The following is a 16,814-nucleotide window of genomic DNA, read 5'->3' on the forward strand; positions in this document are numbered from 1 at the left end:
CTCGTCAGCAGTTCAGCAATTGGGCCACATCCATATATTGCCCGCCCAAGACTTCCTCTCCACAGGAGACCTCTAAATAAGATTACGTCACTGAATTGTTTATCGGGACACGCGGCAGTGACAAATTTGTAAAACGCAATAAAAAGTATTAATAGCATACCAAGAGCAGTTTTGTTAGTGTTGTTTTACTATGCTGACATTTTCGACCTTCCGATCACCTCATCTTCAGACCTGTTGCATGAATGATATCTAGTCCCAATCGTGCATATACAAGACAGGCAACCAATACTCGTATCTGGTTCCGTAGGTATCTGAACTCACTGAGCATGCCTGCTCTTCACACATTTGACAGATACTCATATGCTGTCAAATATGTGAATAGTGCAGCTGTTGATACAGCAAGCATTATTACATTTCATCGACCAGCCGCTGTGCCACACTCCAGAACCTACGATGAAGTTACACTGATTTGCAAAACCGTCGGCAACCTTGCATTTAGTTACTAACTTTGTGTTGTTACTCTGCTACTGTCCACTCTTTCTGTTATTGGGCTGGCAACCATGCTAGTAGGAAGTGCATTCCGATTGTAGAAAAAATTTGACCTCTTGCCTTCGATTTCTCTACATCAGGGTTGGTCAGGATTTCATCTAACGATCCGTACTTTGGCGCAAATGCTGTAGCGCTCAACCTGGCAATGAAGTGGCACTGCTTACGATTTGGTCTTATATTTCACAGTTCTAAACGATGTATAAAAACGAAACAAATTTTCACTATTATTTGCTGTACGGACAGACGCAGAAAATTTCAGATTTTCACATGATCGTGAATTATTTAGTTCCAAAATCGGAAAAAAAGTCTTTCACACACACACATGTTGTGATCGAATTATTGTGGCACTTTTGCAACTTTGTTTGGGAAACGTGAAAACACTGTCTGAGAAACCATTGTAGATATTCTACACTTTTAATGTTGAAGGTATTAGACTCTTAACGGGAGTTATCTGGCAGATCAAACAGGTCATATGCACCTGCACTGAAACGGCAAACAGTCCCGGAATTAGCTTTAAGACAGACATAGGGTTTGCAATTTCCTCAAGACGTTTAGAAAAGTATTATTGTAATTCCTTCAAGGCCACAATGGCTTCTTGAGACCTCGCGTTTTCTTTAACGCCAGTGTGCTTTGGGAACTTGGTGGTCTTTGTCAGAATTTGTCCCTTCTACAACGCGATTTTCTTCTTAAACGCATCCCCATCAAGTGAGAAAGAACTTACGTTGCAACGTCTTACCGTAGGTAGTGTGGAGTCAAATCCACGTAAAATGCGAAGTCTGCAATCCATTTCGGATCTAATTTTCGCTCCTGCACTCATTTTTCCTTGATAAATTCAACAATAGTGAGCTTAAATCGAAAAACCTTTCCAGGCATGCCCTTTGACTTAACCAGTGTACTTTGCAGTGACGTATGTAGTTGCCATACAATTCCTTCAATTCCATTGAAAACTGTTGCAGTTGACAATGGAATAACGCGTGCGACTTCAGAAATTTTACTGATCTTACCACCAACTTCTTCTTGTGCTCTGTGCTAGCAAATTTAACACAAGGTGCCTCTTCATGTACAGAACAATCAACCCTGTGTGTCGATCGTTATAAGTTTTTGCTGTTTCATTTTCGACTAAATCTTTAAATTATTTCTGTGTAGTATGTAATGTCATTTCATAGCAAATATGCAGTACACATCGCTTATGTATATTGAGAATTCTCATACCTCTCTGCTGTCCTTCTCATTTATTTTTAAAGGATTGTGGCGGTAGACCTCTAGACTGCCTCTTTTCGTCCAAACAACTACTGGACATGTGAACATAATTCATACCAAGAACAAACAGCTGAGGGAAAGCAGTGCTACACCGTTATTCTGTGGAGTTTGGCACGCCGTGATCTACAAGCAGAAGAAACTTGGAGTTTAATTTGCTTTTCGCCAAACAAGTTTTGTCTACTCATAGTGGGCATCGTCAGTGGTATTGATTTTTCTATTCTTTTTAGTGATGGTTCTTCAATAAGCGGTAGCTGCATACAGTTCAGGTCTACAATTGGCAGTACGTCACACCTACATAATTCACTATACGTAATCCTTACTGTTGCACAAGGCACAGGACCGTGTTGACAGTGAGCATACATACAAGAGAAGAGAAAAGTAGCCCTACCTTCACTCCTGCTATTGACACTGTATCTCCTGAGTTGCATCTGCCTGGTTGTGAATACTAGGAACGAAGCTGATGGAACGATCGACGAGGGTTGACATCGGCAACAGTCAACTGGATTAAATGTGTATGGAACGTGAAACGGTTTAAGCAACACAGTCACAGGACAGTTTATCTACCAGACAGTGAGCAGACTGTATTCTGGCGGAAAAAAATATGAAAAATGAAAAAGGAATTACGAGAAACTTCCCTTAAAGCTTCGAGAAGTTAGTTGCACTGTCAGGAGCCATTGAAACTACGGTTAAATGGGTATAGCTATTACAAAGAGTAAAAACAACCTAAGAAGAAAAAGCGGGAAGAGGTTACCGATAATGTACTGAATAACGTAATTACAAAGTTTTGAAACGACATTAGATTAAGCTAGGTGGCAATCTCACAGCTCAGGAGATTGATTCGCACGTTGCTGCTTAGAGTGCAAGAGGGAAAACAAATGGTTCAACACATAGTACTTTATAGCCATTCCTAAAAGCAGCTGAAAATTATGATTCTGGCATTTGCTACTCTCAGAGTATTAGTTATAGGAGCGGCTGTGATTGTAAACGGTTGGTACAGTGAAAGCCTGAAAGCCTATAAAGCTGCCAATATGGCTCGCTAGCAGTTAGCTGAAGCACAGTGCCTTAATAAAGTAATCGGATCTATAGCACTTTATGATGGGAAAGGTCTGTATGCAGACCCCTACAGAGGGAACGGATTTGGCTTATATCTGAAAACATAAACAGAAAAAAAGTCCTTGAACGGTATTCCAAAAAGAGCGCTTACTACCACTGACTTGATTTATTATAGTGAAGCACTATTAATACCTTATTTTTGTCGGAACATACTAAAAGTGGGTTAGTGAAACTGCACACAATTTGCGAACGCTCTTACTGACCTCTTAGAAGAAACTACCTTGTCGCTCTTTACGACAGTCTCGTTTAGTCAATTCTACACTCCTGGAAATGGAAAAAAGAACACATTGACACCGATGTGTCAGACCCACCATACTTGCTCCGGACACTGCGAGAGGGCTGTACAAGCAATGATCACACGCACGGCACAGCGGACACACCAGGAACCGCGGTGTTGGCCGTCGAATGGCGCTAGCTGCGCAGCATTTGTGCACCGCCGCCGTCAGTGTCAGCCAGTTTGCCGTGGCATACGGAGCTCCATCGCAGTCTTTAACACTGGTAGCATGCCGCGACAGCGTGGACGTGAACCGTATGTGCAGTTGCCGGACTTTGAGACAGGGCGTATAGTGGGCATGCGGGAGGCCAGGTGGATGTACCGCCGAATTGCTCAACACGTGGGGCGTGAGGTCTCCACAGTACATCGATGTTGTCGCCAGTGGTCGGCGGAAGGTGCACGTGCCCGTCGACCTGGGACCGGACCGCAGCGACGCACGGATGCACGCCAAGACCGTAGGATCCTACGCAGTGCCGCAGGGGACCGCACCGCCACTTCCCAGCAAATTAGGGACACTGTTGCTCCTGGGGTATCGGCGAGGACCATTCGCAACCGTCTCCATGAAGCTGGGCTACGGTCCCGCATACCGTTAGGCCGTCTTCCGCTCACGCCCCAACATCGTGCAGCCCGCCTCCAGTGGTGTCGCGACAGGCGTGAATGGAGGGACGAATGGAGACGTGTCGTCTTCAGCGATGAGAGTCGCTTCTGCCTTGGTGCCAATGATGGTCGTATGCGTGTTTGGCGCCGTGCAGGTGAGCGCCACAATCAGGACTGCATACGACCGAGGCACACAGGGCCAACACCCGGCATCATGGTGTCGGGAGCGATCTCCTACACTGGCCGTACACCACTGGTGATCGTCGAGGGGACACTGAATAGTGCACGGTACATCCAAACCGTCATCGAACCCATCGTTCTACCATTCCTAGACCGGCAAGGGAACTTGCTGTTCCAACAGGACAATGCACGTCCGCATGTATCCCGTGCCACCCAACGTGCTCTAGAAGGTGTAAGTCAACTACCCTGGCCAGCAAGATCTCCGGATCTGTCCCCCATTGAGCATGTTTGGGACTGGATGAAGCGTCGTCTCACGCGGTCTGCACGTCCAGCACGAACGCTGGTCCAACTGAGGCGCCAGGTGGAAATGGCATGGCAAGCCGTTCCACAGGACTACATCCAGCATCTCTACGATCGTCTCCATGGGAGAATACCAGCCTGCATTGCTGCGAAAGGTGGATATACACTGTACTAGTGCCGACATTGTGCATGCTCTGTTGCCTGTGTCTATGTGCCTGTGGTTCTGTCAGTGTGATCATGTGATGTATCTGACCCCAGGAATGTGTCAATAAAGTTTCCCCTTCCTGGGACAATGAATTCACGGTGTTCTTATTTCAATTTCCAGGAGTGTAGTTTACTGTCAATAAAATGAAAACTGGTAATACGTCTCGGTGTCCTTGTATTTTAGAGCTCACCGCCGTTTACAGCATTGCTCTAATAAGGATCTCTACCCTTCGTCGTTGGTTCTTCACATACGCACTAATTTCTGTCACACCTACTACTTTTTAATTTTCTTACCTTTCAGGTCGTGCACATACAACGATATCAACACTGGAAATACGATGCGACAGTGTGTGGTGCGAGAATTCATAAGATACAGTCGCTTTAGGTCGCACTTCGTTACGGAGTTACACAGGCGTAAGAATAGGTATGCAGCACCATTAAGTGACGTGCGTGCAGTGACGATGATACGAGCTTAATGACAATACAACACTCCCTTCTCGAGTAGAGAAAATCTTTATGCAGGCCGGGAATCGAATCAACCCCCTCCCCTTTATATTTTTAAAAATTTTGTTCACCGAGTGAAGTGGCGCAGTGGCTAGCACATTGGACTCACATTCGGGAGGAAGACGGTTCAATCCCCCGTCCGGCCATCTTTATTTAGGTTTTCCGTGATTTCCCTAATTCGCTCCCGGCAAATGCCGGAATGGTTCCTCTGAGAGGGCACGTCCAACTTCCTTCCCCGTCCTTCCCTAATCCGATGAGACCGATAACCTCTCTGTCTGGTCTCCTTCGCCAAACAACCAAACCCAACCTCTCAACCTCTCATTTTTTTCTATACTGTTTGTTGAATTTGTTCGGGGTGGACGTGCGACGACACCCGTTCATTCGGCCCCTTTGGTTGGCAATCTACCGCGCTGAACCCTCAGCTACCGAGTTGGACGTTGGGGCAGCTATCTTCCAGTTAGCCCACCAACTGCACACGGAAATTGATGAACAGTTGCTGAATGAAAGCCATACACAAACCGCCCCGTCTGACTTCAGAGTAACAAACCACTCGACTACATGAGTTCGGCACGGCCCTGGCCGCTCGCTTGGGATCCATTTTCGAATTCATTGGATCCTGGCCCGTAGTCGCCGACTCGCCACAGCGAAAACACGCTTACCCACGTTTCCTTCACCTCGACACCTAGACGGGTTGAAACTTACTCGTTCTAAGGTTAAACTTTACTGCTCTTTCTAAAGTCAGCCAACTGCAGACATAAAGCTTCACGCACCATCACTCTACCTGCCAAATGTAGCTCCCATGACAGCGTATTTATACCTAGAGTAGCACTATGGCGGAAAACTGAAATATCTGAAAAAGTCAGACCAACACAGCACATACATTACAGCGATTACAACTGTTACTAATGATTCTACTGCAAGTGTCCAGTGAAAAAAATATTCAAAATATATGGAATTAAAATTTTTACTCATAGTATTGTATTGAACTTTACTGAGAAAGTAAGCCAATGGCTGAACGGTTTAAGCAAAACGGATACTATCTCAAACAAAATCTTAGTTAGTCAATGATGATCGGAACTGTTCACAATATTGTCAGTTTATTTAAATGAAATAACGTTTTTAGTTCTTGACGGTTTCTTGAACTATGACACTCATAGGATTTCTTCAAATTCATTTCCTATATTGGTTTGTTATGGAATCCTGTGGGGTAGTGGGAACTATTAGTCAACTGCAGCTGAACTTCTTTCACAAATTACAGCCAAGACAATTACTTATTTCTTTAACGGCTTTATTCGCACCCAGAAACTCGCTTGCTGCCAAGTAACGAATCTCAGCGACATTTATCGCTGCTCGGGCACTTGAAAGTAAAAGATGTGCAACTTACGCCCCACAGAGGCACTCGTTGTTCTTTGACCCTATATTACTGAATCCTCGTATAATTTACGACTGCAGTGGGCTGTAAAACAGGACATATTCCACTTCATTTGGTATGTAACATACCTTTGGGGATCTAATAATTTCAAATGGTTCAAATGGCTCTGAGTACTATGGCACTTAACATCTGAGGTCATCAATCCGCTAGAACTTAGAACTACTTAAACCTAACTAACATAAGGACAGCACACACATCCATGCCCGAGGCAAGATTCGAACCTGCGACCGTAGCAGTTGCGTCCAGAACCGCCCATCCACAGCAGCCGGCTAATAATTTCAATTTACTAATGCATAACATATAAATTACGATCTCCTTTGTGTAAATTTGGAGTAGTAAAATTTACGATGGTTTAGTAGCAATGTAACGTTTTCTCCCACTTAAGTGTTCTAAGATTAAGTAATAGCACATCAGTACATCACGAAAGTAATACTCATGATGACCTCCTTGTTTTATAGTATCTGGTTAGTTGTCATTTGCTTGACAATCCGCTCTTTTATAGCACATACACAAATACACTACTGGCCATTAAAATTGCTACACCAAGAAGACATGCAGATGATAAACGGGCATTAATAGGACAAATATATTCTAATAGAACGGACATGTGATTACATTTTCACGCGATTTGGATGCATAGATTGTGAAATCAGTACCCAGAACAACCACATATAGCCGTAATAACGGCCTTGATACGCCTGGGCATTGAGTCAAACAGGGCTTGGATGGCGTGTACAGGTACAGCTGCCCATGCAGCTTCAACACGATACCACAGTTCATCAAGAGTAGTGACTGGCGTATTGTGACGAGCCAGTTGCTCGGCCACCATTGACCAGACGTTTTCAATTGGCGAGAGATCTGGAGAATGTGCTGGCCAGGGCAGCAGTCGAACATTTCTGTATCCAGAAAGGCCCGTACAGGACCTGCAAACATGCCGTCGTGCATTATCCTGCTGAAATGTAGGGTTTCGCAGGGATCGAATGGAGGGTAGAGCTAAGGGTCGTAACACATCTGAAATGTAACGTCCTCTGTTCAAAGTGCCGTCAATGAGAACAAGAGGTGACCGAGACATGCAACCAATGGCACCCCATACCATCACGCCAGGTGATACGCCAGTATGACTTGCAATGTGCGTTCACCGCTATGCCACCATCGTGATGCTGTGAACAGAACCTGGAGTCATCCGAAAAAATGGCGTTTTGCCATTCGTGCATCCAGATTTGTCGTTGAGTACACCATCATAGGCGCTCCTGTCTGTGATGCAGCGTCAAGGGTAACTGCAGCCATGGTCTGCGAGCTGATAGTCCATGCTGCTGCAAACGTCGTCGAACTGTTCGTGCAGATGGTTGTTGTCATGTAAACGTCCCCATCTTTTGACTCATGGATCTAGACGTGGCTGCACGATCCGTTACAGCCATGCGGATAAGATGCCTGTCATCTCGACTGCTACTGATACGAGGCCGTTGGGATCCAGCACGGCGTTGCGTATTACCCTCCTGAACCCACGGATTCCATATTCTGCTAACAGTCATTGGATGTCGACCAGCGCGAGCAGCAATGTCGCGATACGATAAACCGCAATCGCGATAGGCTACAATCCGACCTTTGGCAAAGTCGGAAACGTGATGGTACGCATTTCTCCTCCTTACGCAAGGCGTCACAACAACGTTTCACCAGGCAACGACGGTCAACTGCTGTTTGTGTATGAGAAATCGGTTGGAAACTTTCCTCATATCAGCACGTTGTAGGTGTCGCCACCGTCACCAACCTTGTGTGAATGCTCTGGAAAGCTAATAATTTGCATGTCACAGCATCTTCTTCCTGTCGGTTAAATTTCGCGCCTGTAGCACGTCATCTTCGTGGTGTAGCAATTTTAATGGCCAGTGGTGTAAATTACACTTTCACTAATATAGGTCGCTTTGGGCTGCTTAGTCTCACCCAATTTTCTCCCTTCTCACACACAAATATGGATAACTGCACCGAAAGCCTTTCAGAGCTTTTCAGAGATACGTTCTGTATATTTAGATATAAGGGACCGTCGACTTCCGGCGTATCGTTTCAGGGCTGTTGCAATTCGTTTAGTTTCTCGCCGCAGTTAGCTTTGTATTTGTATTGTAGTGAAAGCAGTGCACAACAGCGCAAATGTCGGCGGTATGTGCTGAGCGTGTTGTTTCCTTTCGCTCACAGCGCCTTCAGTTGACAACACCAATAGCTACTTTATGTCTGTCTTCAAGTTTGCTTTCAGGACTGCTCAGTTCTGTGTTTGGGCTTCTTTTTTTCAGTGGTGAATGTACGTTAACACTGGCACACACTTGCTTAGGTTTACTAATGAAGAGCTCACCAATGCGTGCTTCGTGTAAGGGTTCATGGAATTCATTGGAAAAGCAGCAACACGATACTTCCCTTAGCTGTTACCGACGTGACGGCAACTACATCACACGTCTCTGTTTCGTCCAAGGGTTGTTGCTTTATTTTGTATTGTGTAATGCGTGGCGCATGTCTATTACATCCTTCTTCACTGTTGTAGAGTCATTTTCACAGAAATAAGGGAGATTGTGGTAACAAAACGAATACATCAAAATTACGTTAATGCTCCGTAACGAGAATAATGATACCGTGTGTCCCTTACACGACATTACTCAATATGTATTTCTGAACAACGTCTGAAAATTTGTGAGTGGATTTCTGATTCACCCTATGTTTCAGCACCGCCTAATGTTCCATCGCTGTTTTTGTCTTGCCCATATTTCATCCACGCAATTCTCTGTCTCTGATGTCACCCCACTGACTCGCCACCCTTTCCCAACCTCGCGTGTCTCAATTTCCTGTAAACTTGTCTTTTCGGTTAAAAGGCATCAAGACATTTCAACTGAAATTTTAATAACCTAAGAAATTTTATGATCACATAAATTTGAAACTACCGTGTTTTGTCGAGGAATCCTTCAGTAATTAAAGTTTGTCCATGTCCTCTAGCTTGTAGCAGGTGTTTCCATAACCATTTATGGGTATGAAAACATCATCTAAATTTCGAGTTTCATTACATTGCCCTTGTCGTTAATTGCCTTTCCAACAATGACAGAAACATTTAAAAATGATGAATCTGGTAGGGCATAGAAAGGGGAATGACGTTCCGCCTTACTTAGACATCATTAACAGCGTCCTCTAGAAACAGTGATGTGTTTCAAAAACTGTACAATAAAATGTAACTACAATACGTTTCGAATATCTAAAAGTCAGAGATGTTATCTTTTTTTAATGTTCCTGAATATTTAGCATTTACTGAGAGTGTCACAACACTTCTAGATCAGTACGGTATCAGTTTCAATCTATCGGCTAAACTGATCAGAAATTCTGTCCCTGACTCCACGCCAAATTTGTTTCACCATGCTTACAAAATCGTCTTACTCAACGTATTTATCTAAGTTCCATACGGAATATTACGTCGCGAAACAATAAGTTCTGCTTTTATAACAAGATAGTCGATTAGAAAATTTTGTACAGCAGCCTTCCAGAGATATACTGCGTTATACAGCATCTAAAATGATAACAATGACGTTTCGGTCAAAAGCAAAAAGAAATCAACGAAAAATTGTAGATCAGCTTTCACGCTCTCAAAACAATAAGAGTCCCGAAATAATGTATAAGTTGATTTTAATATGAATAATAACATAGGTTCAGTTTTAGGTTTTGAGAGAAATGTAGCACCCACTAACTGTTCAGAACATTGAAGTTCTGTGCTTTGAATGTAACATTTCTGGAGGTTCGTTCTGCAGTATTGCTCCAACTCACATGTTATATCTTTCCTGGCCTGCAGTGGATCCTGGATATAAGATTCCGGTTTTACCAAATTCATCTATTTACACGTCGGTTGTGGAAAGATACGTCTCAGAATTACCGAAATTAATCGGTGAACAAGCCTGTGATATCCGTTGGTGAAGAAATGTTGGATCGTACTTAAGGGAAAGTACTGGGTCAAGTTGTATACAGGCAACATGCTAGTATAGGTATGTCTGAAAAGAAAAATGAAACGAAGAAAACCAAGATCACAAAGAAGGAAAATAATATGAAGAAGGTGGTAACACTTCTCATTTGACCAACATACTATCGTCAGTTGGATACACAATAAACCATCTCCCACTGCTGGCCGACCTCTGCCGAGTTCGAGTCTCGGTCCGGTACACAGTTTTAATCTGCCAGGAAGTCTCACTGGTTTGTTTGACTGTTGGGGCTGCTAAAAGCTATACCACCTACTCCACTCCCCTGACTTAAGCCCTCGTGAACTCAACTTGATTTCTAAGTGAAGGAAACACTTCACGGCATTCGCTTTATCACTGCTAAAATTCGTCGGGCAATAGACCGCGCCGCTCGAACTGTTAACACAACAGGCACTGCTAAGTGTATCCTACGACTTCCACATCGCTGGCAACGGGTTATACACAATGCTGGTGACTACTCTGAAGGTCAGTAAAACTTTGAAACACGTATCTATTTTGTACGAATTGTAAATAAATAGTTGTCTCTATTAAAGTTCCAACCCTCCTATTTGACCTGATAGGCTTAACTGCTGTGTGGTTTAAAAATGGTTCAAATGGCTCTGTGCACTATGCGACTTAACATCTATGGTCATCAGTCCCCTAGAACTTAGAACTACTTAAACCTAACTAACCTAAGGACAGCACACAACACCCAGCCATCACGAGGCAGAGAAAATCCCTGACCCCGCCGGGAATCGAACCCGGGAACCCGGGCGTGGGTAGCGAGAACGCTACCGCACGACCACGAGATGCGGGCTGTGTGGTTTAAAGGCTCACAGTTAATTCAGCTTTCAACCATACAGAGTGCTCATTCTCTCAAATCTTCGATCTGGGATCTCCACCTGGATTTGCCTGCCATGACAGGTGGGCTAGTTGTGCCATTTTAAATTGTGCTGTGTCCTTGAAAGACGGTTAAATTGGCTTCATATCGTCAAGTTACGGTGTGTTGTAACTATCAGTTAATTCATACAGTCCTGTAGTCAGCACAGGTAGCCTCTAGAAAATTTTTCAACAGTGCATTATGTACCAGAAGCTACGAAACCACCATGCTGGTTTATGTACAGTGTTTACCTCATCAATGAACTACGAACGGCCGTTTAAAGCTTAGACAGCCGTGCGCACTGTCTTTCTGCATTCAAATGACAGGGCTATGTCTATGCAGGCAGTATGAAACTGTGTCTCTACGATAAATTTAGCCTCTCATCGTCCGTTCAGAACCACAGTACAGACACCACAGTACTGAGATGTGTGAAGAAACTGGGCAACACTTGGAAAGGAATATTAATTTATGGCACTGAGTTATCCTCACTACCGAGTGCCTGACTTTCTAGCACCTGACGATCAACACAGAAATGTGTAGAAGTTACCAAGGCCGGCCAGAGTGGCCGAGCGGTTGTAGGCGCTTCAGTCCGGAACCGCGCGACCGCTACGGTCGCAGGTTCGAATCCTACCTCGTGCGTGGATGTGTGTGATGTCCCAGATGTTAAGTCCTATAGTGCTCAGAGCCATTTGAACTTTTTTTTTTTTAAGTTACCAAGTATCAAGACACATTTCAAGCTAGCATCTGCAGGGGTACAGCCAACAGTGACTTCTAGGAGAATCTGGTTGATAAGGCTATTGTCATTATTCTTCATTATAACCGTTTAAGTCCCAACAATATGGAAAAATGTAATTATAAAAATTTTCAGGTAATTAACATTTATTATCAGTGCAAGCAACGAACACACGAGGAAATTGGCAAAAAGTAAACTATCAATTGTTTCAAAGAGGTGGTTGCACTTGGGAGTACAAATATAAAATTTTCCACGAAATTAACCTTTATTACTACAGTAAGCAACATATATAAGATGAAATTGGCAAGAGGAGTTGTTTTAAGGAGGTGATTTTACTTTGGAAATGCTGGAATTACAGTTTTCAAACTAAACTTAACTCCGCCCTAACAGGCCTTGGAAGGCCCAACGGTACCAACCTATACAGTTTTCAACCGCCGATTATTACATGTGATATACTTGAGAGCCGCGCGGGGTAGCCGCGCGGTCTGGGGCATCATGTCACGGTCAGCGCAGCTCCCTTCGTCGGAGGTTCGAGTCCTCCCTCGGGCATGGATGTGTGTGTTGTCCTTAGCGTAAGTTAGTTTAAGTCAGATTAAGTAGTGCGTAAGCTTCGGGACTGACGGCCTCAACAGTATGATGCCATAAGACCTTACCACAAATTACCAAAATATATTTGAGTGTAAATTTGTATTTTCCTAAACAAAATCCCACAGCTCGAAATTTTCATGAACTCACAACGCCTGACACAAAATTATGGACCTAAATAACAAGTAAAAATGGGCCTAAAATTTAATAAATTTTATATCACTTGTACCTTTGTCCCAGTGATTTCATTTCGATAATACTCAAACCTACGTTACAATAACTTACATAAACTTACTTTCACAGTCAATCATCTCTTCAGTACTTCCACTACATAACAGAAATCCATGTCAGAATCTCCTACAATCGCGTGGCACAATCTCCTGGCCGTCGATTGCTTGGAACGTTATCAAAGTCTCCTACAATGCATACATACCTAGACGTATCTTGATGTACCACTAGAAGTCTTTGTCTTACAGTAACATCGTTGCTCTCATGCTAAAAGTAATGGTACATAAAAAAATTAATGAAATGGTAGTCTCAGGCAAAAACCACTGGGGCTCAGAGGGTTAAGATGTGAAGCAAAGACAGAAAACATAGAGTGGTTTGGTGAAACTCATACTTCCTGAATATATTGAAATTAAATGAGATGTTCCACATTAATTCTATTGATAAACACATATATTTTTGTAATCGAAATTTTTTGTACACCTCGAAAAACTGGTGAAATCTTACTATAAAACAACTAGTTACAAAAATTTACATTACTATCTGGCAGACGTTAATGTTTAAATGATGCATTCTACATGTACAGTCTTGCTATATATGTTACGTAAGTAGTTAATACAATACATTTATAGTTAAATACGTTACATATTTTACAATAATGGAAATAGAGGTGACAGAGTTTTAAACTCAACATTGTGCCACACGACGACTTATATTATTGAAACTAAGTGTGGCAGAATGATGTTTCTGGCAGCTTTTCAGCGGTGAATGTAAAATGACTATTATGAAAACTGTAGAGCAAAACGTAGAGAGGAATTGTGAGCAATCGCCTCATTACTTTAGGAACATCGTAGGCGAACCGTCGCTGCGAAAATGCAGCATTACGGACTCTCCCATCATGAATTACGAGGGTGTACTTCACAAATTCGTCACGTCAAGTATGCAATTTTTAACTGTGGAACATGAGTCAGCTCTTACCCTAAGTGAATTCGGTGCGATGTACCTCGTACGCAATCCAAAGTTGTACTAATCATCACAAGACAACTACAGTAGGCTTCAAATCCTACTCACCTGACGTCTCCTTTCTGTAGGGACACTTCTTCAAACACCAGACGAATACGGTCATTGTCCCTGTAACGAAATAAGACAGCAGTTATGATTCTAAAATGTTAAATCTTCATAGTTTAATAGTTTTACTTAATCACCTCATATCGCTAACTTTGCAAAAATTAGCAGTTTTGTACTTTTAAATTTTCTAGGTTCTGATTTACTGTTGTTAAAAACTAACTCCTAAGGAAAAAGATCGGCCAATCAGCCTCCATGACATTAGTTTCATTTTACAGGTGGAGATGTTCATTTCAAATTAAAACTGAAGATATGTTATGTGTGACACCTAAATATATTAAATATATCACGTGATTAAAATCTGAGCGCACACACAGCTGAATAAAGCTTTGATTTACAACTAATCACAGATCTCGCTTAACAAAAGATTATTTTTGTAGATTTTTCGTGTTTAATGAATACTTTAAACAGAGAATGATTATTTATCTAGTCACCATTACCAAACAAGTGAAGGAGATATGCTTCCTGGACCAATGAAACTATTTCAGCAGGTAACATTAAATTAAAAAAAAAAAGAAAATGAAGCTGCAACTCCTAAATTTCTAAATTGAAGAATATTGGGTTTACATACGGTAGTAGTTTAATATTCTCGTCTAATTTCTTTGAATTATCATAATTTAAGGTCAACAAGAATGCGTTTTTCCTAAATTTCAACGTACATTTACAAAGCATGTAACCTGTGAATCGTGCCACACAAAAGCAGATACGATTGTGAGCAATATAATTAGTTTGGAAGAATGTTGTACACTCCTGGAAATTGAAATAAGAACACCGTGAATTCATTGTCCCAGAAAGGGGAAACTTTATTGACACATTCCTGGGGTCAGATACATCACATGATCACACTGACAGAACCACAGGCACATACACACAGGCAACAGAGCATGCACAATGTCGGCACTAGTACAGTGTATATCCACCTTTCGCAGCAATGCAGGCTGCTATTCTCCCATGGAGACGATCGTAGAGATGCTGGATGTAGTCCTGGGAACGGCTTGCCATGCCATTTCCACCTGGCGCCTCAGTTGGACCAGCGTTCGTGCTGGACGTGCAGACCGCGTGAGACGACGCTTCATCCAGTCCCAAACATGCTCAATGGGGGACAGATCCGGAGATCCTGCTGGCCAGGGTAGTTGACTTACACCTTCTAGAGCACGTTGGGTGGCACGGGATACATGCGGACGTGCATTGTCCTGTTGGAACAGCAAGTTCCCTTGCCGGCCTAGGAATGGTAGAACGATGGGTTCGATGACGGTTTGGATGTACCGTGCACTATTCAGTGTCCCCTCGACGATCTCCAGTGGTGTACGGCCAGTGTAGGAGATCGCTCCCCACACCATGATGCCGGGTGTTGGCCCTGTGTGCCTCGGTCGTATGCAGTCCTGATTGTGGCGCTCACCTGCACGGCGCCAAACACGCATACGACCATCATTGGCACCAAGGCAGAAGCGACTCTCATCGCTGAAGACGACACGTCTCCATTCGTCCCTCCATTCACGCCTGTCGCGACACCACTGGAGGCGGGCTGCACGATGTTGGGGCGTGAGAGGAAGACGGCCTAACGGTGTGCGGGACCGTAGCCGAGCTTCATGGAGACGGTTGCGAATGGTCCTCGCCGATACCCCAGGAGCAACAGTGTCCCTAATTTGCTGGGAATTGGCGGTGCGGTCCCCTACGGCACTGCGTAGGATCCTACGGTCTTGGCGTGCATCCGTGCGTCGCTGCGGTCCGGTCCCAGGTCGACGGGCACGTGCACCTTCCGCCGACCACTGGCGACAACATCGATGTACTGTGGAGACCTCACGCCCCACGTGTTGAGCAATTTGGCGGTACGTCCACCCGGCCTCCCGCATGCCCACTATACGCCCTCGCCCAAAGTCCGTCAACTGCACATACGGTTCACGTCCACGCTGTCGCGGCATGCTACCAGTGTTAAAGACTGCGATGGAGCTCCGTATGCCACGGCAAACTGGCTGACACTGACGGCGGCGGTGCACAAATGCTGCGCAGCTAGCGCCATTCGACGGCCAACACCGCGGTTCCTGGTGTGTCCGCTGTGCCGTGCGTGTGATCATTGCTTGTACAGCCCACTCGCGGTGTCCGGAGCAAGTATGGTGGGTCTGACACACCGGTGTCAATGTGTTCTTTTTTCCATTTCCAGGAGTGTATGTGGAGGATACTGTACCCAGGAACACATGATGACTCGTGGCTGATGTTTCAGTCTAGTGACTGATTTTTGAGTCACATAACTGATTGCGCACTAGAAACAGTCATAAGCAGTTTCCGGCGTTTTCTACTGTTTCTGTAGCTGTGGGACGTCAGGAGATGTTTTGTAAATATCACGAATTCTAGGTATTTAGGTACTGAGTAATATGTTATAGGTATTTGGAGAATATTGTTGATTCTTCAGTTTTGTAGGTGAGCAAAAGTCTGTATATTTTTAAAAGTAGCCACATGACGTGTGGACCGTTAAGTTGTACTTCATCGGTTGTCGGTCGTGTACCATCGTGTACAGTGAAACAGAAAAATGTGTTCTACCGAGGAACACGTGACGTTTGTAAATGAACTGACAAGTCAAACTGTCCAAAGCATACACTTCCATGATGATCGGCTATGAATTGTCGTAGTGTAGAGCAAAATAAGAGATACGTATTTTTTTTTTGCTAAAAAACTGCAAATAAAATTTTTATCGTTTTTAAGCATCGTCAGAGCGGTGTGTCCAGATTTGTGGAAAAAATATTTTTTTCTAAATCTGCTCCTTCGACTATTCTGTTTTACATTTCGACATTTGACGAATAGTAAATCTTTACTACCAAATCAAGTCATATGAAGAGGACTTCCTAAGACTCATAGAAATAAGCTAGAATTTCTCCATGTCG

The 16,814-nt window shown here is 43.7% G+C and overlaps 1 protein-coding gene across 2 annotated transcripts in view; it reads right to left on the bottom strand.

The window, feature by feature from the left end:
• The window catches only part of LOC124777382 (suppressor of lurcher protein 1-like), a 726,507-nt gene that overhangs the window by 140,195 nt on the left and 569,498 nt on the right, over positions 1 to 16,814 (bottom strand). For both annotated transcript variants that reach the window (XM_047252770.1, XM_047252771.1), the window contains exon 7: positions 13,882 to 13,941. In XM_047252770.1, the coding sequence (XP_047108726.1) occupies positions 13,882 to 13,941 (60 nt within the window). The remainder of the gene's footprint in view (positions 1 to 13,881; positions 13,942 to 16,814) is intronic.

This window comes from Schistocerca piceifrons, chromosome 2, assembly GCF_021461385.2.
Source record: "Schistocerca piceifrons isolate TAMUIC-IGC-003096 chromosome 2, iqSchPice1.1, whole genome shotgun sequence".
Taxonomy (NCBI): Eukaryota; Metazoa; Arthropoda; class Insecta; order Orthoptera; family Acrididae; genus Schistocerca; species Schistocerca piceifrons.